This window comes from Sinohyriopsis cumingii, chromosome 17 (assembly GCF_028554795.1).
Source record: "Sinohyriopsis cumingii isolate HCF-2022 chromosome 17, ASM2855479v2, whole genome shotgun sequence".
Lineage (NCBI taxonomy): Eukaryota > Metazoa > Mollusca > Bivalvia > Unionida > Unionidae > Sinohyriopsis > Sinohyriopsis cumingii.
Window position 1 is genome coordinate 92,475,170 of NC_142977.1, and position 26,799 is coordinate 92,501,968.

Below are 26,799 nucleotides of genomic sequence, written 5' to 3' on the forward strand. Positions count from 1 at the left end.
CTCTCCTAGCTAACGACGGGCATAAGGAAGATGAGGCTGCTTGTGAGATTGTTGAGGCTGCGCCTGCTAGAAGAACTTCGTAGAAGGTCCCATAGGGTAGTCAGGGTGGACGCACTTCTTGGCCATTTAATCTCAGTTGGCTCTCAAGTTATTGAGCAAATGAGAAAATGTGATGAAAAACTTTTAATACTGAGCCTTGATATTGAGCTTGAAGAGAGAAACCAGTAAGTTAAAGTAGTAGTAGAATTCCACAGGATACCCGCATCCTCAAGAAGAGAGACTATTACTTGTAAGCTGATACAGTACAGGTGGTCATTGAAACGAATATTTAACTGGAATAGACTAGTCAAGGTAATGTTATCATCTTTTGCTGCTTTCAAAGGTGAAGAGCTTACAATTATGTGACATCCTATAATCAATTTTGTCATCAGTTGCAGTAAACAGAAAAAATAATTGTTAAAGAATGCTAAAAATGAAATATTTTGGTAACTGGTACATTTTCTACAAATTTTACATGAAAGGAAATCAGTTTTCACAAGCAGTTCAATTTTCGTTACATAATGCATTTTCAAATTTATACTTCCCTCTCAAAGTACCTGTTAATCCATTTTATAAGATAAAACTATAACATGAAAATAAAAAGTAACAGTGGATCCGTTTGGGAATATTAAAAAAGACTATTTTTGGCAAGTTAAATTCATAAAATTCCCAAATTTATTCATAAAAAATAAACATTCTTTATCTGAATTTGGTTTTACCCTTCTAAACTTGTTTAAAAGCCCATATTGTTTATGTGGCAAGATTATGAAATCTGAAGAAAAAAACAAATATTTCTTGTTTTCTTCTTCTTTAAAATAGGAAATATTTGAAATATCTATTTTTATGTTTATCAGTGAAAATGTCATTAAATCACTGTTTAAAATAACCTTTTAATGCTTTTTGTATTACCTAATTTTAAAATATTCCACAATTGTCATAAAAAGCTAAATAGACATTTGGATTATAAAGAAAACAAGAATAATGCAGACAATGGATACTGATGAAAATACTCTTTATTTATGTCTAGGGTGAGCACAGACTTATATATCTGAGCAATGGAACATGCAACATGTTATTCATGACAAAATTCAGTTACTAGTTACTGTAATGTCTCTTCTAATGTGAGATATAGCATTAATTGCTTGACAATTGATCATGGACACAAACATCAACAAAGTTGCTAGAATCATTTAATGTTTTCCAAAAATCTAGGAATTACAAATATTAAAGTGAAATAGTACACAATGATATCAACATATTTTTACACTAACACTTGAGTATGGACTGAGTTCAATAAATTATACTATTGATTAACACTTGTCACTCAAACGGATGGACACTCAAGCTAACCACTGTGGCATTTTCATTGTTAAGATTGGCAGTTACATTGTTAAGATTGGCAGCTACATTGTTAAGATTGGCAGCTACAATGTCTCTTAATATTGACACCATTTTCATTTAAGGACAAACTAGACACCATTAGAAGACTTTTGATGAAAGCCCAATTCCAATATGACTGTCCATTATGAAACATTAGTGACAAGATTTCAATATGTCATTGTGTCAACCATATTAGATGTCTGCAGGTCCAGGGTACCATTTTCATTTAGGGCCAACTGGATTTCGTAAGAGGATTTTGGTGAAAACCCTATGTTGATATCAACATCAATTCTTGAGGAGTAGTAATAACAAGAGTTTCAAGAAGGGAGTCAAATCAATATAATTTTCATTTTTAACCAACTAGACACTCCATGTCAGTATTTCTTTCCATTCAGGTGCAATAGTTCAAGATGGCTGCCATGGTGGATATAATGGATGTCAGACTGGTACCATTTCATTTAGTATCAACTAGACATCATAATAAGTCTTCTGGTGACAACCCCATGTCAGTATTGCTATTCATCTAGGAGGAGTAACAAGATTGTGAAGATGGTTACTGTGGCAGGCATACTGGATGTCAGATCAGCATAATTTTTATTTGAGACCAACTAGATATCACAAGCCTTCTGTTGAAAGGACTTATTTATTGAAAACCCCATTCTAATATGACTTTCCTGCTCAGGATGAATAGTCATAAGGATTTCATGCCATGGTGGTGACACTCTACATAACTTCAGCACCAGTTTTATATAGAACCAACCAGACATCATAAGAAGTTTTACCAAAAACCCAACATTGATGTGACCACCCATTCTGGAGTAGTGATAAAAAAAGATCATCAAGAAGGCAGCTGTAGCAGCTATAATGGATGTATAAACAGAAGTAATTTTGCATAGGAGCAACTGGACATCATAAAAAGTCTTCTGGTCAATATGACTGGAGAAAAACAAGATTTTCAAGATGGCTGTCATGATGACTATACACTGGATGTCAGCTGCACACAATTTTTATTTTAAGACCAGTTAGACATTATACTAAGTCTTCTGGTAAAAAACCCATGCCAATATGACTTTACATTTAAGAAGAGTAGTGATAATTTGATTTTCAAGATGGCTGCCATGGTGACCATTCTGGATGCTAGATCAGTGCCAAATTTATTTAGGACCAAATGGATACCATAAGAAGTGTTTAATGAAAAACCCATGTTGATATAATCGACTATTCAACAATAGTGGCAAGAGATTGAAGATGGATATCAAAAAAGACCTGTTTAAACACCATGACACCATAGTTACTGAAGGATTCTACATGTCATTTTTATTCCCAGCATTTTGAAATGAGGATGCAAAAATAATTATTCACTTTTAGTGCAGTACAGCTTGTCTAGGGAATATGGGCATACATTTTCAGAACAAGTAATATATTGTTTTCATGTACCAAATTTGTACATGTATTGTAAGAGTTACAATATTGAAAATTATCCACTCATAACCAAATATTAATGTCTAGAAGGTGGATTTTGCCCATACAAACTTAGAAACTGTGTAACAGAAAAAAGGAAAATGCAAAAATAATTTTATATAGAGCGAAAGCATTTTCAGAATTAAAACAACAAAAACGCAGATGCAGATTAAAAAAATAAAACCTCGGGTTTCTTATCGTTTCAGCTTTTGATGAGCTCTAATATACATATAATGAATTATGTAGTGATTCATGAAAAGTTATGTATTAATGAACATTCAGGTCTCAAGTAGTGTCCTCACTGTGCTTCTGTACATGCATTATAGATCATGGAAACTTGTGTACCTTCTAACATCAATTGTCCATTCCACGAAACCTGCTGCAAAAACTGCAAAATTACTGGCAAAAGAAATGGAAATTACACGAAAATAAGCTTAGACTAAGCTTAACATTCTGATTAATCAATCCAGTGTCAAAATTTGAGTGTTTGAGAATAATAAATAATGTTTTTAACTGGTTTCAAGTCAGTGTTTTCCAGAAGTAACCAAAAGACTACACAGAACTTGTTCCTTAATGTGAACTTCAATAAATTTTCATTATAATAAAAATAACCAAAATTAATACAATAGCAAATTGGGTTGGGTTGGGGAGGCAGCTTTACAACTTACTCAATTTCTCAGCAACCCTTCGTCTAAATTTATCCATCTATGGATACACAGGGATGATGAACTCTGTTATACATCCATCCTCTTGGGTAAACTAGCCATCAATGCCTCATTGTACATAAATATTCATAAACTGACATAGTAAACAGATTAGCCAATCAGAACTTTATAGCCATTTCAGCATTCTTTTTCAGTAAGATCAGAAAATGCACTTTGCTATTTACACAAAAATGGCAGCATAACCCAGCCAAAGTATCTTTGAAACAAAACATTCAACTGTTTGATCTTCACCCTGAAGCTGGTAGTTACTACCAAGCAATCATGGGGAAATTAAAGATTTTCAGAGCTGTTTTGCATCAGCTCTAATAAAATTGTTCTAATTCCTTCATGATTATTCCTGACACTATACATTTAATGTACCAAGAATGTATCAGCCACGATGATATATGTAGACTAGTAGAGTTCATCCATCAAGGTCTGAGGATAAAGCAATCCAGCCCTCTCTTTGAAAAACACCAAACAAAAAAATGTATATTTTTGGTAAATACCATTAAATCAAAGGCAAAGTGATAATTAAATATTAAATGTCCAGTTTAGAGCCCGTGTTGTCCAAGGAGTTCATACCCACATGAATATATTCTCCACTTACATGTAATTTCCTACCCTGCACACATACAGACTTTCTGCTAAACTTCAACAAGTGCACAGCACACATTTCAACCGCATCCTATTATACACACTATTAAATATATAAATTATCTCAATTCTTTTTCAAGTCTGGAACTATACAAATATACACAAATATGTAGCCAAACTACTATGAAGCAAGATTTTGCTAAAAGCCATCTTTTTTTCTTCTTAAATCTGTGCTAAGAATATCCATTTGAACAAGGTAATATGGATATTTGTTTAATGAGAGGCATATTACAATATGAAATTTACATCAAAAAGCTGTGGCCAATGATTTATTCAGACCAAATGCATCATGTCCCTTTTCCAAATAAATCACTTCTAAATAGAAACAGTGCATACAAATTGTTTTAATTCATGCAAATTTAAACTCTATGCAAGCCAAACTGCCACTTTTTGTTTGATTATTTACTATGAAAATCACCATATCCATGCAGTGGAAATATGAGCCCTGCTTTGAAGAGATGTAAATTAAAATTTAAAACAATATCTATTGTATATACCTGCTTATAAGTCAAGTCCAACTGCAAACTGCACAGACCCAGACCTCCACCACACAATGTGCTAGTAGATCTGGGTCCATGTAGTTTGTTAGGAATGATCAGTAGAATAAACATCCTGATCTGATGGCAAATGTATGCAATGGCTTATCAGGGTCTATTGCAGTTGGACTGGACTAATAACCAAGTATATACAGTAAGCAAAACTCTGCTACAGAGTCAAGAATTATATTCTTCCTGCCAATATTCACCAATATTAAATATATATCCAAAATGTGAACTGGGTAGTTCATCCAGCCATGTTCATTAAAATACATATTGTATCCAAAATGTGAACTGGGTAGTTCAACCAGCTAAGTTCATTAATATAAATATTGTACCCAAATGTGAACAGTGTAGACCCAGACTTAGTCCCAATATCATGAGTGATTCTCACATTCATAGTAAACTCTGGTATTTTTGTCAAATCACTGATCAATCAGAACCCTAAGTACAGTCCAAGTTTGACTAGTTATCTCTGCTTGCTACATTTACGTGTCACAAGGTAGCACCCTGCCTGCCACATTTACGTGTCATGAGGTAGCACCCTGCTCACCACATTTGCACTTCATGAGGTAGTACCCTGCTTGCCACATTCACGTGTCATGAGGTAGTACCCTGCTTGCCACATTTATGTGTCATGAGGTAGCACCCTGCTTGCCACATTTACATGTCATGAGGTAGTACCCAGCTTGCCACATTTACATGTCATGAAGTAGTACCCTGCTTGCTACATTTACATGTCATGAGGCAGCACCCTGCTTCCAAGCTCTGTAATATCAACATCAATTAAGATACACCAAAGCAGCTGGTGAAACAGAAATGGAGGAAGATGTAATACAAAAAATAATATAGACTTTCTTTTCACATTAAATTGAGAAAAAAACTGGAAACCAGTTTTGCAAGCGAAGTGTGTATCCAGGTTTTACACTCTTCTGCCATAGATCTGAAGCAGACCTGTCCAAACTGCACATGGATCCTTTGCATAAAGTAGGATACATTTCAGAATTAGAGTAAAAAGGAGTCAGAATATGAAAATCCCAGGTTCAATAAGAAAAATAAAGTCCAATTATCACCTTTCTGCACATGCATGGGTGAAACAGCTAAATGAAAATGCCTTTTATATACTTTAGCAGGGATGTGATCAAAAGTATTCTCTAAAATGAATTTTCTATCCCCAATGTGGCAAAAATGAGAAGAATCTAGAGGGCACACTGTTTGTAATTTTTGGGCCTGGTATTGCATTTAGTACCTGATGATCGATATCTACATTATAACTTCCTTATACAACAGTACATCAATAAAACGTCATCACATATTTAATTAAAACTTTATTGGTAGTCCTCTTTGAACCAAAGCTGGTTTAATCTGCCTTTATTTTGTTTGTACAGTTTATGTAAAATAGGCGGTATGGGGTCAATGGCATGCTTACACAATTTCGACTATGCAGAGCTCATTAACAGTCGTAATAAGTTTGAGCATACAATTCAACATGGTCATGGCATCATATATCTGTATTTCATAAACTGTCAAAAAACACTGACACTGGTGTTGAAAATTATAAATCTGTCAGGCCTAACATGATAAAAGGTATCAACTTTTGAGAACACAGCTCAAATTTTAAAATCTTGCTTTTTGTAAAGTATAATAGAATTACTGTATTAAGTAATATAGGATTATTGTATCAAAGTATAATCAGATTATTATTTATTATTTTAAAGCTATGTGGTATGACCCTTACAACTCAATAAGACAGTCACTATTCAACAACTGCTGATTTTATCAAATTCCATAAAATTTCTACATCATCTAACAAATTTCATCCTTCTCAACATCTTTTTTAAATGAAATTTTTGAGGTTTTGTGTGTGATTTAGATTTTAATGTAGCTATTAACAATTTCCAGTCATATCGCTACAATATCTGCAGTGTGGCAGTTTAAAGTGATGTCTAGCACTGGGGCATCATGTCGCAGACATGTAGCATGATGCCCCACCCAGTCAAATTATCCTGACACCAGGCCGACCAGTCCTAACACTAACCTCTTAATGCTGAGCACCTAGCGAGGCAGCTGTTTGTACCATTTTTAGAAGTGTTTGGTATGACTCAGCCAGGGTTTGAACCCACGACCTCCCACATCCAAGGTGGATACTCTAACTACTAGGCCACTGGTGTGGTCTTTTGAGGTTTTAGCTAGACGAATTTAACTTAATGAAGAATGTCTTAACTTTTTCCACATATTTGTACTTACTACAATATGTATTTGATCTTGATAAAAATGCCCTGCATCTCAGGATTATGGCTGAACCCTAGACTACAATATTTATCTGATGATAAACCCATGCGTTATGTCAAGAATAGCCACCAGTACCACCAAAAAAATACATGAAAGAGAAAAAATATTAAGAGCTGAACCTATAGACTAATTGACTGAACATAAACCCATGCTTATAGGTCCAGCCCTAAAGATTGAGGCTGAATCCAGTATTTACCTGACCACTAAGCCCAGCCCTCATAATTACCACAATTCTCTAATTGCTAAGCCCAGCCCTCACAATTACTATAATTATCTGATTGCTAAGCCCAGTCCTAAGATTAAGGCTCAACCCTACACTATAGTATTTACCTGATTGCCATGCCCAGCCCTCACAGTTACCATAATTATCTGATTGCTAAGCCCAGCCCTAAGATTACGGCTCAACCCTACACTATAGTATTTACCTGATTGCCATGCCCAGCCCTCACAATTACAATAATTATCTGATTGCTAAGCCCAGCCCTAAGATTATGGCTCAACCCTACACTATAGAATTTACCCGATTGCTATGCCCAGCCCTCACAATTACTATAATTATCTGATGCTAAACCTAGCACTCAAGATTAGGACCTAACCTAACGCCACCCTATTTATATGATCATAAATCCAGCCCTCAATATTACAGTTAAACCCTAGACCACCATATTTAGCTGATGGTCAACAGATGCTTTTTGATAAGTCCAGACCCCATTATTACAAAATTTATACAATAATTCATTTTTGATAATCCAGACCCCATTATTACAAAATTTAGGCATTAATTACTTTATCTGATATTAAACCTATCATTATGTTTTGATAAATTTATAAGCGGGACCAACTGGTCTTTCCTCCATACAAATGCTGTTGTTTTATGAACCTACATGATGACATGCATTTGTGTATTTGACCCAATACCAGCAGATACTAACTTGTGCCATAAATTTAACATATGGATTAAACCAGGCTACAGCTGAAAACATCTGGTAGGTGAAAACATCAAGCTTACTGAGTTTTACGCTTATCTTGTACTATTATCATAGAATTTCTAACAAATTAATGTTGAAAAACCTTGGGAATATATTGTAGCAAGTTGATAGTCAAACTTCTAAAACAAACATGGCAGGCTAGGAGGTTTTGGTCACTTTCTCAGTAAATGTCCTGTGGATAAAAAGCAAATGAGTTACTACCTGACTGAGTCCCACAGAATTGTTTGACTGGTTGAATGCTAGTGATGATGTTACAGCAAAATTATAGATCCTGAGAGGTAACTTGAATTAAACATTATTTATGTATGACCCTTTTGATCTTTCAGATGAATCTATACATCTTTTAGCAGGCACAGACTTTATGAAAGTATTGTAATGGTCACAGATTGTCAATTACATATCAACACATTCAAATTCTTTAAGTTACCATGATTTTCATCTTGGTAAATTGCAGCTTAAGTGAGTCACATGGCTAGTACTGACCTAAATGACCTCTTGGATTTTAATATAATGTTCCACCCACTAATTTGCATAACTATTCATCTAAAATCAGCATTTTTCAGCATGACAAAATTGATGATTATTGAAAGAATTTATAAGAAACAGTTGTATAAATTTCATGAAAACTGGACAAAATTGTCCTACTACCAAACTATACAAACTCCTACGGATTTGGGGATGTAGAATTGATACAACTCTATGGATTCATGGTTGCACAGGTGATACAACATATATGGACTCACGGATTTAGAATATATATGACCTATATGGACTCAAGGATGTAAAGCTGATGCAACTGGGCCTCTCACAACAGTTAATTTCCATTCTATGTTATGTACATAGAACTATTTTACATTTGCTACTACAATTTGCAACTTCCTGCACAAAATAACTCATCACAATGCATAAAATCCTTGCAGTCCGACTGATTTGCTTTATGTGCATTAATGCAATAAACAAACTAAGGAAAGTAAGCAAACAACGTCTGACGAATTGGGTCAGACACATGGTATCCTGAGTGGTAACAATGTTAGTTCAATAAGGTGCAAGAGTCACCCATTATTATGCATCAGTCTTGCTCAATATCAAACTCATCGATGATATAAACCTACATTCCAAGTCTGATTGAAAGCGGATCAGAAATATGGACTCCAGAGTCATAACAAGCAACTGTTAATGACTGGGCACATGACATACCATTCCATAAGGACAATGAGAAATAGCATAAGCTCACATGGACTTTGGATTTTATTAAACAAACAATGTTTGATGCTTTAATTAAATGACCTCTCAGACAGCACAAATGTGTAGTGATTTGGATGAACAATAAGTAAAATAAATGAACATAAATAATCACAATTAATATGCTTAATTTCTTTTATGACAAGAGATGCATGGATAATTAGAATTAAAAGATCATTTTTCTACTCTGACAAATGTATGTATGTGTATATATATATATATATATATATATATATATATATATATATATATATATATATATATATATATATATATATATATGTGTGTGTGTGTGTGTGTATGTGTGTGTGTTTATAGCACTCCTAAAACGAAGCACTTTATTCAACAAAATATAATGTTTAAATATAAGAAAATATAGTATATATTGAGGAAAGTTTTGTCATAACAGAGTGCATCAAAATGCTTTGGAAATTGGATATTGAAAGTACCTTGAATTAGTTTTCAAAATTTCAGATCGAAGTCAATATCAATACAAGTAATCATGTGACACACAAAAACAATTATAACAAAACAAACATGGACATCAATCAATTATACCATAATTTAACTTTTTTAAAGAGCATACAATCCTGAAAAATAGCTATATTTAATGATACATTAACATAATCTCTATCATTATAGTTCATTGACAAAGTCTGACATAGTGAAATAATCATACTGCAACAGCATATTTCCTTGTCAAGAAACCATAGAAGAACAAAAAATATCTTCTAAGCAATAAAGCACAGACAGACATACATAAAATTTTTAAAAATCTGGAGTATTGTGAAGGATTTGCTTTTTTCATGAAAAATGAATATCCACAATGTTAAATTCACCACAAAAGTAGTATTTTTGATTGGGTATTCAAGTAAACAGCATGGCCCCTGCAAAATTTCATCCCCAATAGATCGCTGACACCCAACCAATAAATGTTATCCCCACAAATATTTTAAATTTTACAATATCAACATCAGCCAAATCTCTTGTATTCCCTGGGCTCCATCTTTCATTTCAGTATGCAAGCTAAATTAATTAAGTGGGTGTATTTTGGATAGAAACAGTCAATTATGGTATTATAAGTAATGAAAGGTAAATCCAAATACTGTGAGCATACTAATACAGGCCTACTTAGATTTAAACACAAGAAAAATAAAGCTTTCAGTTGATGAACTAGTGGTTAAGATGGAACAAATTCAAAGGCAAAGTGCCAGTAATGACGGACTGCTGTTGAAGTTATCAAACAGATGTGTACTTATTGTACTGATATGCAATCGAGTAGTGATGCAAGTTAATTGCTTTCACAACAAGTTTGACATCAGATCAATGTAAGCACTCATACATTTGTCTGCCAAGGAGTACTGCAAACCTAGTCCATATTAAAAACAAAATTAAAATCAAGGTTTATTCCTTTTTTTCTTTAAAAAAGAATCTTATAAAAGTATAATACATCACAGGTGTGGTAGATCCAGTCATGTCCTATGCACCCCATCCAACACATGTTTATACCATTATGATGCATATGGGGCATCTACTAAACCTTGTTTGCATACAGTTTAAATTTTCACCATCCATCACATCTGCATGACTGGTAATGCTGATAATGATCATATTGTTTTTACTGACAATTTAGATGGGTGTTGCTTGATAGAAAACTTTCTGTAAAATAGACATTCAAATGTCTATCTATCTCATTCAAGTAACAAAATAATGACATCTTAAAAGATTATATTTTTCCATGTTAATTTGCTACTTATCTGTCATGGTACTGTATACACCAACTTACAGACTGTGCAATTTAAAACTTTGGAATATCAATGTGAATGATAAGTATTACTCATTATTTTTGTTTCCAAAATTCAACATGTACATTTCCTGTCTGCATCGTCAAGTGCTGCATATGCAATATATTCACAACACATTTTCACACAGCTTATAATTATTGCCTTTCGCATGTGCTGCCTTCATGTGTCCCAATATTTAAATGGAGAAAAAAAATGTTTTTTTTCTTCTGTTCTCTTCTAAATCCCTCAAACATTAGGCTGTCTACATTCAGTAAAGAAAAGATCTACATGTTTAGCACAATTAACCTAATATGCTACCCTTATGTGTAATGTCTCTCAGAATACAATTACTAATGGTTGCCCATATGTAGATAAATATTGTCAACTCATTTTATGCCACACTTTATGAGCACAATAAAGAAGTTTACTCTTGATTATAGTCCTAAATGCATCGTTTAACATTATTACATCCATCAAAACTTATTTCCAAAATACTGTATATTAGTTATAAGGATAAGCATATATAAGACTTTGCAGACTCCTTCTGTTTCCATGGAGACCATTATAATGAATTATTTTAAACATTATTTCAATTCACTGTAACCAAGTACCTGTAAACAGCTGCAAAATATAAGACTACAAAATGTAGTCATGACAGAGATGTATTTGTCTATGTATTAAGAATTTATTGCATAAACGAAACAGCAAACATGTTGGAGTTAATTTAATGTTAACAAATTGTGAATTTTTTGCTCTACTTCATCAATATTTTATTTTTTTCTGATGTCCCAATTTTGTCATTCAATTTTAAGAAAGATATATGGAGAGCATCATTTTATGTCCAATTTTTATAAAGCAATGCTTTGAATGAACATGCAAGAAGCTGATATTACTCACCTGGTTATAGCCGACATTTGTCACCTTGTGAATGCAAATTCACTCACATGAAGATCTCCACCAAACAGAGCTACAGTGGCTCAGTGGTTAAGGCAATAGGCTCCTGACCAGAAGGCTGCAGGTTAAATACCCACCATCAGCATCAATCCTCATTAATATGTGTGAATCACAATCATAACCAAATTCTTCTGCAATCACACAAACTTACATACCAAATATGATCAGAAATATGAATCTTAGAACATTCACAAGCTCAGCCAATCAGATGCAAGATCCCATCATTAATCTGTATGGATAATGCCCATATGTCTTGATAACAAGATCCCATCATTAATCTGTAGGGATGATGCCCATATGATGTCTTGGTAACAAGCTTACATGCCAAACCTGATTCAAATCTAATCAGAAATGAATCCTCTCTGTTCACATGCAATTGCTGATGAATGGATGGATGGATGGATGGATCAATGACAAATAATGGATAAAGAGACATATCAAACATTCACTTAGGTTTTGACAGATAAGCTAAACTGAAATTCTTGCATTATATGTCATAGAATGCATACAATATTTAACTCTTACATAACCTGAAACTGTAATTTTACCAGATCTGCAATTTGTATACATTTAGTTTCCACCTGATATCTGCCCATTTAATTTGTAGTCCATTTAAGTTTTAATTTCAGCTATAATTTTCATTTATGGTCCCAAAAATGCATTTGTGCTTATCACTTCCCCTCACCACAAGAAATGGATCTTTTCTAGATAGCTTTATACAAAGAAAACTTGCTTTCATACATTTTCTTACAAAAAGTATGCTTTAATAAAAAAAGAGAATGCATACATTTAAAAAAGTTGGCATTGAATTTAAGATTAAAAAAATATTTTCAAATTCATTCATCAAGTGAATTTCATTTCATTTTTGTTTCTGCATTTCACATTTCATTTGCATTTTCTGTTTCCTTCAATCTGCATTCATCATTTTGTCTGTGTTCATCTGCTTTACATTTGCATTCATTATTCTGCATTTCATCTGCATTCATTCACATTCCATTTTCATTTGACTGGTTAAATTACTTGTCTCAGCATCTGTATTACTGACAAAAAGTGTTTTAATAATACATGTTTATCACAGCCTTACAGTGAGAGGCCTTCCTGACTATTGGATTAACAGTATAGATCTATGACAAAGGTAATTAAAAGTGCCCTTTAACTTTTTATCATAGATCAATCATCCTCATTTTCATCACTGTTGCAAAAGTTAAGCCAAAACAGTTAATCCAGCTGATTTACTTTTCTGATTCAATTTTAACTGCCTCTAATTCCATTGCAATTAGATCAATAATAAATTGATCTACATGTTCTATAGACAATAACTAGTCTTGCATTTATATATGCCATACACAGGAATTCATTATAATTGAGTTACAAGCTTGTACCAAAAGCATACCATCAGTAATAAATATTATAGCAATCATTTAAAATGTCACCTTGTAAGTATTCAGATATCAACTGAGTATTCATCACTGATTGCTCATGGTTTATTATGGTGTTAAAAACATATCAGAATAAAAGAGTATAACTAAAATTGACAAGGAACAAAGTTTTTGACAGAAAATTCAACTGCATGGAAATTTCAACTGCATATACTTTTAGAGTAGTCCAATTTTCAATACCGTGTAAAAAAAAAAAGTAAAAATGTTTATTTGCTCAGTGCAGTTGAAATTTCTAAATTGTTATTTACTTGGGCCTCAAAATATCCAACAATAAAAATGCAGACAAAAATTGAGCAAAACTTGATAAAAGATTGAATATTTAGTTGCACACAACCTCACATATTCTATCTGCACTTGCACTCCTTCATAAATTACTTGCATTCTTACTAGTGAACAAGAATTTTTTTTATGTGAATATCTTACAACTTACTGATTTTGTAAAATTATATAACTGCCTGGGTCAGGACTTGTACATAGAAAAATCTTACAATCACATAATAGAGATACCCCTGTATGCAATTATTACATGACTTTCTTACTGTAATGGACTGAATAATGACAGTAAATCAAATCCAATTATGCAATTTTTACATGGCTTCCTTACTGTAATGGACTGAATAATGACAGTAAATCAAATCCCTGCATGCAATTATTACATGGCTTGCTTACTGTAATGGATTGAATAATGACAGTAAATCAAATCCCTGCATGCAATTATTACATGGCTTGCTTACTGTAATGGACTGAATAATGACAGTAAATCAAATCCCTGCATGCAATTATTACATGGCTTGCTTACTGTAATGGACTGAATAATGACAGTAAATCAAATCCCTGCATGCAATTATTACATGGCTTGCTTACTGTAATGGGTTGAATAATGACAGTAAATCAAATCCCTGCATACAATTATTACATGGCTTGCTTACTGTAATGGACTGAATAATGACAGTAAATCAAAACCCTGCATGCAATTATTACATGGCTTGCTTACTGTAATGGATTGAATAATGACAGTAGATCAAATCCCTGCATGCAATTATTACATGGCTTGCTTACTGTAATGGACTGAATAATGATGGTAGATCAATTATTTCAAATGATATAACAAAAAGACTGATGACAAATGTCACAACACCTGATTAGCAGGAAGCAATAACTTGGAATAAAGAATTTCATCTTCCATTTTTTTAAAACTCCTTTCATTTTCTGCTGCATTGATTTTCAATTTTTCTGGGGGTCAAGCTTCAAAGCTGATTCCCTGTGTGGACATCATAACTGCTTAACTGATATATATAGTTTTATCTACAAATGGCTTCATGTAAGTCATTTAACTCATCAAGGCAAACTACAGTGAGTCAACATCCAAAACCTAGGAGTCTTATTCAAGCCAATGATGAGTTTTTAGTAGTTTAAAAAAAAATATATGTTTAATGCACAATAAAAGTATTAGTTATATAACGTGACTAAAGCCAATAAGGCAAATCGCTTGCCAGAAGCATCTGAACATTCTAAATTTGTTAAACATTTTGTTGAAGGTTTTATGTCATCTGACATAATCTGACCACATATGACAAGGCGCTTATTGTTGGCTATGTCAGTACTTTCATCTACCATTGTTGTCACAAATCACGAATTTTGCAGGTCATGTATAAGGCTATCCTCAACAACGTTTGAAAGGCTCTCCAGTACAATGAACAGGTAGGTAGTAGCCGAGTTATACCAATTGGCAGAATTCTTCAAAATGCCAATGGCATCAATTTCTTCAGCTGTTAAGTCATGTATTAAATTAAGAAGAGATTTGTATTTTAAAAAAATGGATGTCTTTTACACTCAGCCAATGTACATGCTTAAGTAGCACTTTCACTGCTATGTCTTGTTTGGACCATGTTTTTGTAAACCTGCATTCAAATCTGCCTGGTGTTGTGGACCTTCAATCAGCAGTTTGTGTTCTGGCAACCCAGCATGCCTTGCCAGTGTACTGTTCTGAAAGTTCTTGTTTTTACACAATTGGTCATGGAGGTATTTTTTTAGCCTCTGTACATATATGGCAAAACACAAAGGCGTATTCACTATCACATTCTTCATGCAACTTAACTTTTTGAAAACGTAGCCAGCTGCGTTTTCAACCATTGCTGCACAAATTATGTTTTATTTTACGAGTAACCATTACCTCATTTTTGGATGATGAAGGCTCCACTGGTTCGATAACAATACTGTTATGATTGGTCAGTCATAAACACAGTCCAAAAGATAATTTAGTTTGTTACGGATCAATTTAAATGTTTTTTGCCTTGGATGCCATTTTCAGTCGAATGATGACAGTATCTTGGAACAATGCAAAGCATACAATTGAGCAAATGGAAAATGTTGCTTCACTGCGTGACAAAGGTGCACATAAAATAATATTTTCTCGTGAGAATCACTTTAAAATCACATGTTTATTTTCTGCCTCTAACTCGGATAGGGTGATTATACGGTTCTAACATCCTATTGCTACAAATGATGTGACAGTGACAAGTCACATAAGGTTAGCTCCAGGATCCACACTCAATTGTTTATGATAACATTAGCATAAGAAACTGATATGGATGTGTTTTCCCTGTTTGGGATAGTTGTAATCTAGCCATTAAAGTAGTCAGACCTAACCATAAATTTGTGTTAATCAACAACACATAATATTGGGGTGATTTGTAGACCGAACCTTTGTTTTGTGTTAATCAACAAAACATAACATTGGGGTGCATCAATTTACATACCGGTGATGATTTTTGTGCGTCAATTTGGATAATTCTGTGTATTTGATGCATGATGCATGGGTAGATAAAACAATGGATATAGACTGAACTTCACACCTTACTTGTGAACCAATGGTGAAGGATTAGTTCCAAGAAGAAGTACCAAACTTACATTTCCATACCTATTTTGTATACATATGCTATCACACATACACACACAGAGGAACACAATTATATCCCTTTAATGGCAGTTCATACCCTTACAGGATAGGTATGGTGTTTGACAACACAGCAATACAAGCTGCTTGTTTTAGTGCTGAGGCAAATGGAGTGAAATGCCTTGCTTAAAAACACCCCACAGAGCTGACCCAGGACAATTAGATGGTAGGACTTGAATCAGCACCATTTTGGTCTCAGTCTGACAAATTAACCTATAAGACACAGCAGTTCTAGCTTTGCAGGTGTTTCTTCATGTAAAATAAAGCTCTAATATATTCTATTAAAATGATTTAACCAATAAAAAGTGAAGTGGTAATGAGACATCAGACACGAAAAGTGGTTCCAAGCCAAGTAGGATGTGTTTTAGCAACAAGGAATGCCAAAATTAAGAAATGTGGAGAACATAAACTTTTTCTCCCTTGACAAGACCATCTGTCAAGCAATAGGAGCTAGCCTTAACCAGACAAAAATATATTTAGTAAATATTAGCAAGATTTTGAAGAAAGCCTGGTCTTGTGATCATACAAATGTGGTAGTGATTTCTGAGCAATGAGAGTGGTGTCATTTATTATTAAGACATGTACAGGTGTTATGTCAAGTAGTCATTTAATAACTCACTCTATTCAGTGCTATATAAACAGCAACAGCCAGCAGTGTGGAAACACCAGCAGATTTCTATCAAACTGTATCACCTATGTGTACATTCATTACACATGCAAATGTTAGCATCAAGATGTGACATAGTTGAACAGCCGTGACAGTTTTGGAATAAACAAAACTGTAGAGTTAGGTAACACACAATAATAATGGAATGGGCGGGATGGCAACTCACAAATCCCAGCCATTATAACAAGTAAATAGAATAAGGTAGCATACACCACCAAAAAAACAATTTCCTATGTGGGAATATATTGAGCTGTAACTCCTATGCTAATATGTACAATTACATTTATCTATAATTTTAAATCTCTGTATAGTCTTGAGGACAAATTAAATTTTGTCATAAATATTCTAAAATATGCAATAACAATTATATTTAATGAAAATCAAACAAATATTCAATTTTTGTATCTGAAAAGTAATATCTGAAAGAAGAACTTGACTATATTTCCTCTTCATCTTTTTATTTATCTCAGGGTAGATCCTGAAGTGCATTGAAAGGATCTCTGCTGGATATATCCTATGATACATATCCATTTTTTTCTCAGTTCACAGGACTTGTCTATTTCCTACAAATGTGAACGTAGTACCATCAAAAATCACTACTTTCATGACTTCTATTCTCTCCACCAGGACCCTCAACTTTTGTAATTGGAGCTATTCTTTTATTATCCTGGGCTTGATGTTGTTTTGCAGCATTGCTGTTGTAGACATTCACTTTTAATGCCACTTGCATTAGCTTTCAAAATGAGTCTCTGCATTAGCTTTCAAAATGAGTCTCTACTTTATTCAATGTTTGACTCACAACTGCTGTAGAACTGTGGTACCCAGCTGTATTTTTGGAAATGTAGCTAAGAGTTTTGTACTATTGCAGAATCTCATTATAAAGTACCCCAGTATTACAACACTGTCCCTTTAAAAGGTGGGTATGGTCATGGATCCACTGAATTAATAATGTACTCCTGTATAACACAATCTCACATATACTAAAGGTACACTTTGATGGCTCCCCTGAACAGTATTATACAGAGGTCCCTCGTTTTATGGTGCCCAGTATAACACCATCCCTTTTATAAGGCATATACGGTCATGGATTCCATTATAGTATATCATTATGTAACTGTAACATTATGCATCTTGTAACTCCATATAAAATTACCTTGCCTTTCCCACGGTACATTGTATAGATCCTTGGAACAGAGTTGTAATGAAGAATCATTGCAGAGAGGGGCCAATATATCTTACATCTTTTAAGTTCGCTTCCCTGAATGTATAGACAGGTATGCAAAGTAATCCAAATCTGCCAACTAATATGAAGTAACTGTCAGGAACTGTCACCTGCAGACAAATGGAAACAAGCAAATAGCTGTCCATCTACCCACTTAATATCACTGGCATTCATCGATAAAGCATGAATTATAATATAATTTTTTGCAAATACTCCATGATATTTATGTATTCTGCAAAGGTCATGTTATCTGACTTACACACCCCAATTCTGAGCAAATTCATTACAAGTTTGAGTCTAATGATGAACAAAAATCATCGATCTTTCTGTATATAGATATCCTGTACAATTGTTGGCATAATTGACTCATCCATCTGCATACGAGTCAACATTTTGGAGTGCTCCACACTGATACTACGGAGATCTGCTAATCTTATGAGAAGTCTTGCCAGAGAACATCCCCCTGAGTATCTCTTTTTCTCTTCATATTCTGTCAGAGCATCAACATATATTTTTTGAATCTCCTCTACCTGCTTTTTATCAGAAAGTCCATGTCGCTCTGAAAAGAATAAACACATCAAATTATAAGTAGAAAAAAATTGTTCTTATTACAGTCAATAGTGGCTGTATGGTGCCAACTATAGATGATGTTCAAAAATGAAATAATTAAAAATTCCACAAAAACTTTATGGTTACAAACTCTTTCAAATAAATGCACTTCTACTTTGTGCCTGATTAATTCTTTGCTGATCCTTATCATTAAACCCATCTGTACTTTATCAAGCAATCTGGACATGCAATGGACACAACCCTGTGCGATCCAAACACCTTGGTCAAAATTTAATCTGCACTCCAATATAAAATACCAAAACTGTCTGCTACCTCAAAGACAATACATAATTCCTTCATACATGCTTGCATAAAATAGCAGAATAGACTTCCTTGGTCTACCTCTTCTTAAATCATCTTTAACAGTCTCCCTACCTTCGATGAAATGTTTTATTTATCTACTAATACCAAATTCAGAAAGTGTTTTAGAACATCCAAGTCATCATTAATCCATAATGATGAATTTTCCTAACTTTCAATCAATATTTATAATCACTCTGTGCTACAACAAAGGACGTCTCTGCCATTTTGTCACTGCATCTGCAAATACAACATAGAAAATGATGATGTCATCAAGCCAGTGATTGGTTGGTTTGTTTGTTATGGATCTGATGCCATATTTTTCATCACATGATAGGCTATCAGGCAAGCTTTCTCACATTCCCAAATTGTCTGAACTCAGGAATAAAATTCATGAGGACAGAGGTGATATGTCAGTGATTTGTAATGGCAACTTAACAAGAGTCCCTCAAACTTCTAAGGCACTGACCCATTTACTCTCTGAAAAAAATTTCCAAGAATTAAAATACACCATATAATTTATTTTTAAACTATTTTTTAAAACCATTTGATATATTTGAGCAAAAAGATTTTCAAAGGAGTCATTATAGAAGCCATTTTGGATATAAGATTGGCAATATTTTTATTTAGGACAAACTAGACACCATTAGACAATGTTTAGTAAAACACAATATTGATATGACCAACTATTCAGGAGAATTAGTGAAAACATTTTCAATATGTGGCAGTCATATTTGCATTATTATCATTCAGGACCAACTAGACAAAAAGCCATATGGATGTAACTTTTCACTTATGAGGAGTAGCAATAACAAGATTTTCAATATGGCTGCTATACTATGTCAGGTCATCACCATTTTCACTTTTTTTTGGTACCAACTGAACATAAGATGTCTTCTGGTGAAAACCAAATGTTGATACAACTTTGAGTAGTATATATTATATGGCAACTATGGCAGCCCATATTACACTTCAGATTGATACAACATTTGTTAGGACCAAGGATACACTGAAAGAAGTCTTCTGGTGAAAGCCCCATGTTGATATGATCAACCATTCAAGTGCAGTGGTTATTAGATTTTAAGATGTTAGAGTGGAATCATAAAAAATCTTATGGTGAAAACCCAATGTCCAAATGACTTTCCATTCAGGAGGAGAAAAGATAAGAAGATTTTCAAGATTGCTGCTATAGTGGCCACAATGAACATCAGATGGGCACAATTTCATTCAGGATTAGGTAGACATCATACAAAGTCTCGTGGTGAAACCCTCATGTTGATATGTCTATCCAGTCATGATGAGTATGATTTCAGGATTATCAAGATAACCAAGTGAAACTATTTTCATGCAGGACCATCCTGAGTTCATAAAAAGCCTTTTGGTGAAAACCCCATTCTGATATCTCTTTCGAATCTGGAGGAGGAACAATAAGTATAACTTCCAAGGCGGCCATACAGACTGTCAGATTGGCACCTTTGTCATTCATGCCAAAGTAGACATCAAAAGACATTTTTGGTGAAAGCACTAAGTTTATCTGACCATTCATTCAGGAGTAGCAGTGATTTTCAAGATCACTGCTCCGGTGGTTGTGTTTGGATGTCTGAGCAGTACATTTTCATTTGGGTCCCACTAGACATTGTAAGTGTGCAAAAGTTTCATGGCAATCCTCCAAGTACTTTACAAGGAGCAGTAGTGATAGCACACTTGGATGACAGACAATAGGCCATCCAATAAGTTCTGAGCTGTGACTAGACAAGCTAAAAGTAATGACCATTTCTGAATTGAAGAACTTTCAATTACAGAAGGGCAACTTTTTATGTTAGCAAATTGATTTGCTTAGAGGGTACTGCATTTTCTTCTAGAACTTTTCATCAACTCTTGCATATTGCATCAAAGAGTTATTTCATTGAAGAAGATAAAATGCCACAATCAAAGGTTGTTTCTTTAGTGGTTTAGATAGGAAAATCCATTTTTGAGAGCATTAACATAAGTTCTCGAAATTACTGCTCATTTCAAGCTTGATGACTGTCAAATTTGGTTAAATTTTGTTACGTGATTTTTCTGAAAGAGTTAAGGTTTTTTTTAAAAAATATATATTATTAGTAACAATGGTCAACTTCAGTATCTAAAGGTAGACTGGGATCATTTGTATCTAACTAAAGCCCTTAATGTCAGCATGCTTTTTGTCAAATCCAGTCCAATTCTGTTCAGTGTTTGTTTTGTGGACAAAACATTTAATGGACTTTTTTTATTAGCAGTAATGCTGCCATATTTGATGGCAGATTAGCATCATCTGTATAAACTTGAAATCCCTTTAAAATCTGTAAAATTTTGTTAAGCAATATTTTGAGAAATGGTTTGAAAAGGTTTATGTGTTTATAATGTTAGCTATATTTGATGGTGAACAGGAATTATTTGAACCTGAAAGCCATTCATGCAATAATGTTTAAGTTTTGTCAAATTCTGTAAAGCATTTTTTGAGAAGATGTCCTTTAAAGGGATTTTTATTTGGCAATAGAACTATTATTTGATGGTAGATTGGCACTACTTGTAATGCGAATCAAATTTAGCCCAATTCTATTATGCAGTTCTTGAAAAAAAGTAATTGAAGATTTTCTACTTTTAGTAACGAGGGCTAAAATTGATGGTGGAGTGGCATTACTGGTAATAATCCAAAAACCCATTCATGCCAGGATGGTTGCTGTCAAATTAGGTCAATTCTGTTTAGTGGCTTTTACCTAGCTGTTTACAACTTTATATTTTTAGTAATAAGTGGCCATATTTGATGACAGAATAGCATACTTTATAATACTTGAATGGCCCTTAGAATACTATGCCCTTGTCAAATTTGGTCCAATTCTGCTCTGTAACTTTTGAGAAGTTGTTTAAATGTTTCACTTTTTATTAGCATCATGTCAAAAATTAAAGTCCTTAATGCTACCATGCTTTTAGTCAAATTTAGTCAAATTCAGCTGAGCAGTATTTGAGAAGTAATTTTAGTGATAGTAGCCATATTGGATGACCGATCGGCATCAAATCAATAAACCTTAAAGGCCTTGATGCATGATCCCTGTAAATTTACATGCAATTTGGTCAAGTCAATTCTGAGTAGATGCTGTAAATAACAATTATGAATGCATGATGGACAACACAAAATTGAAAAATGATTTGACTTATGTTACTTGTTTTAAAATCTGCACCATGGAATGATTTTGTTTCCTCCAAATCTTATGGAAGACACTGGGTCATCAATGTCCATGCAAAAACCACTAGAATGTGTTACTTTAAAAACTGTGTCATTGCTTCAATTAATTTTCAAAATTCACACGAATACCAGAAAAAGAGTTTATTGCTCACTACCAGTTACCTCGATTTCTAATAGTTTGCCATCTGTAATCATAACCGAATTGAAAAGGCAATTATGTAAGCAAGGTAAATAGCAGACACAGCATTTACTTGCTTTACTATTTTGTAACAGATGGCAGCAAAAAGATTGTCATTGGCACTCACAGGTAATGTATTTTTCAAATAATGATTTTTAATTGTGAGATACTGTCATATAGTTAACATGGATATAAAGCAATCTTGATTATTTTGCACCTTACACCATGTCATGCATGAATGGCAGGTGCCTTCAAGCAATCTGTTGATATTGTTCTCTCCATCCCTCTCTCTTGTTCGCAATTTTGTTGGATCCAGTTTTCAATCTGATGACATTATCAAACCTTTGTGTACTACTAAACACAATTTGACATGAGCAATATTACAGTATTGATGCATACATTACATATACGGAGTTCATGGATATATTTTTTTCTTTAATAAATAGCTCATGATGAAAAATAAGGAACAAATGATAACAATACAAGGTTGGTTTCTTTCATTTATTATCTAATAGACATTTTGTGTATCTGTTTTATTTGTAGCATGCACAAATTCAATACAAATTTATTTTGTTTGTTAAGTCTTTGGGATATATGACCCAAGTGAAAAAAGTTTCACCATAAGTTCTGGGACAGAAACAAAATCATTTATTTTCCTTGTGTCCCAAGATACAAGGTAGATAAGGTATCTTGAATATTGTCAAATTCTGCTGAGTGGTTTTTGAGAATAAAATTCTGCTGTGTGGTTTCTGAGAACAAATTTTGTTTGAAGGTTTTTTTTCTTATTTTGCAACAGTGGCCACGTTTGACAGAATATCAACATCATCAGCCATTCATGCCAGAATGCATTTTTGTCACATTTGCTCCAATTCTGTTCAGAGGTTTGTAAAAAGCAGGCATCTGAAACTCTTCTATATTCAGAAATGGTGGTAGTATTAGATGGCAGGTAAGTATTAATTATCGACATGCTTTTTGTCAAATCTGGTCAAATTCTGTTGAGTGCTTTATAAAAAATAAGTCATTTTAAAGTTTTGTAAATTTGCTAACTGCAATCATGTTTGATTTACACATATTTGAAAGATCTTCATGCCAGGATGCTTTATGTTAAATTTTCCTTGTAGCAATTTTTCACAGTTATTTTACATAATTTATGGCAAAGTGAGCTTTGAAAACAAAACTGATAGAAAACAATAAATATATTTTTGCATGATGTACAGATGATATTATGGGATCAACCATGGAAAAAACAATTGTGAATATGGTGTATTAGTTGCCTGGTTTTTAAAATCTTTCAATGCATCTGAACAGATGTATTTAGACCAACCATTCCAGCTCAACCAATGTAAAGTGCAAATCAAATTGATTGAGCAGAAACTAAATGGAAGTAAATGCAGTCTTGCATGGTAAACTGATGACAGTGTAATACACACCTATACAATCTAGCAAAATCAATGATGATTTACACACCTATACAATTTAGCAGAGTCAATGATGATGATGTGCATGCAAGTGTACAAGACATATCAGTCTTACCAGAGAAAATACAGATAGCTGTGAATAAGGCATATTCTGTGTTGTCAGTCTGGTTTTCCACCAGAGCATGGCAGAACAGGTAGACCAATTTCCAGTATTCTTCTGATCCCCCTGCTGCCATCATGTTTTCCATTGTACAAGGTGTCCCGTTGGCAAGCATTATGGTACGGGTTGGAAGGTCATAACATCGTGCAGCACGTATGGCCATAACTTCACTACAAGCTGACTGAAAAACAAGAACCACATGATGACCTAATATCACTCTTTTGGCAAACATTAATCTAAAAGGTAAATGTTGTATCAAGGCAGTTGCCTTGGTTGAAAGACTTATGTCAGGATAATTTCTGTTATGCTGTTTAACTGTTGTAAATTCAGCTGGACTAGACAGTACATGGCCATCTCAGACCTGCCAACTCTTATGATTTTGCCATAAGTCTTACCATAATTACCATTAAAATATGGACATACAGCATACAAGTAAAACTACGGAAAAATGATAGTTGCCAAATACCTGGATAATTGGTTCATCCATGTTTGATATGGATCTGGGTTTCATATTAGGATTAGTGAAATAAGTCAGGGAACCAGTCTAATTTTACAGCAGCACCCTAGATGCTTTAAACTGCACCTATTTGTTCATGCAAAGCATCTGATGATCAAACTGTTGATTATAAACAAATTTAAAATGGCGTCCAGAAAGCAATGCATGTTTAAAACAAAAGGGTAAAAAAGCTTCTAAAAAAGTGTTACAAATTAACACAGAAGAATAAAAAGGAGTATTCAGATTCTTGTGAATAAAAGCTGGAAAGGACACAATTACATTTATTGGACATCATGTGAAAGTTTGAGTATGTCTCGTAGTGGGAGATATGACTGCCATCGTCAAGTGAAATGGAAAAAGAATTTCCAAGAATTATGTCAAGTTGAGAGATAGCAACAATTCATTGAGTTGCATAGGGTTCGGAAGAAAAGTTTGTGCAACTGTACTAGTGGTAAATAAAGTCTACATGTACTTTACAAACTTTTCAGTTGGACATAATGTTTATCGTCGCTGCATCAAACTTTTAATTACGTTTTCCAGGTTTACAGTAGTAGTTACTGATATTTTGTTACACCTTACTGAAAACTAGTCCATCTTAAGGAAAAAAAATCAACTTCCTTACTGAGACAGACTTGGCAGGTCTGCCGTCAATGGCATAACATATCTGTACTAGTATTCTCAAAACATTTTTAAGCATGAAACTCAAACTCAAGTTCAGAACTCAAACTTAGTTCAATCTGTAATTTTAACAAGAATAAACTTAAAATAACAAAACTAACAGGATTTTCTTAATTTAAATAGCATGCTCCATGAATTGTATTGGATTTTGGAATTTTAAGCTTCAGTGCTAGTTTGTTTATTAAAAAATACAGCATTTGGTCTGATATGGTAAAGTAGATTTAGAAAGTTGTTCAATGATATATTTAACAGTAACAATAACCATAATTGATCGAAGATGAAGTATCATTTGTACATTTTCTACCTGGATGCTATGGAAGCTGCACTGCTGCTAGGGAATTCATCCGAGAGCCAACACACCATTTCAAAAACAAGAATCATAGAATCATACAGATTTTGACTTAAACCTGAACAGAGATTAGTAAGGCGCTGAGCCAATCAGATGCAAAATCACCTCATTAATATTCATGCATCTTGCTTAGGATCAATCTTAATGATATATAATCCAAGTTTGATCAAAATCTGATCATTTGATCGATATTGCCTCCAGAATTGTGTCAAGCCCAGCAAATGTGATGCAAGATAATTTCCTTAATATGATTTTACTCATTACTGAACCTGTGAGAGAGTTTGATGATACAGCTCACATTCAAAGTTTGATTAAAATTAGATCATAAATATGACTTTCAGAATGGCAACAAGCAATTGTTGATGGTGGGACAACAAATGACACATTATGCACAATGGACACAGGGTCATACTATAAGCGCACTTCTCTGGACCCATTTTGTTGGAAGGAAGCAGATGCTACAATCCACTGAGAACACAATATTCTTGGACCCTACCACAATGCATACCTATTGTCTTGTTATCAATTCACTTTGTGGATATGATCAGTATCAAAAAGGAATCTTATAACCATTTAGGTGGCAGGGTCCAGTTTCGTAAATTGGCCCCTGGCAAATTTCTTAACTTAAGGCTATGATGTGACTTTTTCAGTTATTATTGTTTACTATTTATGGATATGGATATATTTGTGAACTAGGTGTTTCGGGCTTGTGTTGTTCTTGAAATTGATGTCAGGCATGTACACCTTCCATAGTTGCTCTGCAGTATGTTGATAGTGACATTACCAATAGTCGGCTAGGAAGAAGAGCTAGCCTCCCATAGCAGTAGACACGTGGGTTCAAGGCAAGTACAGTATCTCAAAAACGGCTTGGATGACAACTATTCTGAATTGCATCAAGCTATTTAGTAGACAGTGTTTTTCAAAATTTTCATCCAGGGAAAGGGCTTGCATTTGCACTGTGAGCACCACAAGCTGTCAAAAATGGCCTTCGGATGTGAAAAATGCATGTATAAAATAGGGCTTGGGGTGCATAAACTTCTCCTGCTATGAACTGCCATCGACTTCTCTGGTCAAGTGAATACTA

General features: G+C 33.9%; 1 protein-coding gene across 1 annotated transcript in view; it reads right to left on the reverse strand.

The window, feature by feature from the left end:
* Positions 1-1,034: 1,034 nt before the first annotated feature.
* Positions 1,035-26,799, reverse strand: part of LOC149779429 (ecdysone receptor-like) — a 110,967-nt gene continuing 85,202 nt past the window's right edge. The window contains exons 6-7 of the mRNA XM_089940090.1: positions 24,148-24,373; positions 1,035-18,881 (exon numbers count right to left, since the gene is read on the reverse strand). Coding sequence (XP_089796216.1) covers positions 18,637-18,881; positions 24,148-24,373 — 471 coding nt within the window. The 3' untranslated portion in view covers positions 1,035-18,636. The remainder of the gene's footprint in view (positions 18,882-24,147; positions 24,374-26,799) is intronic.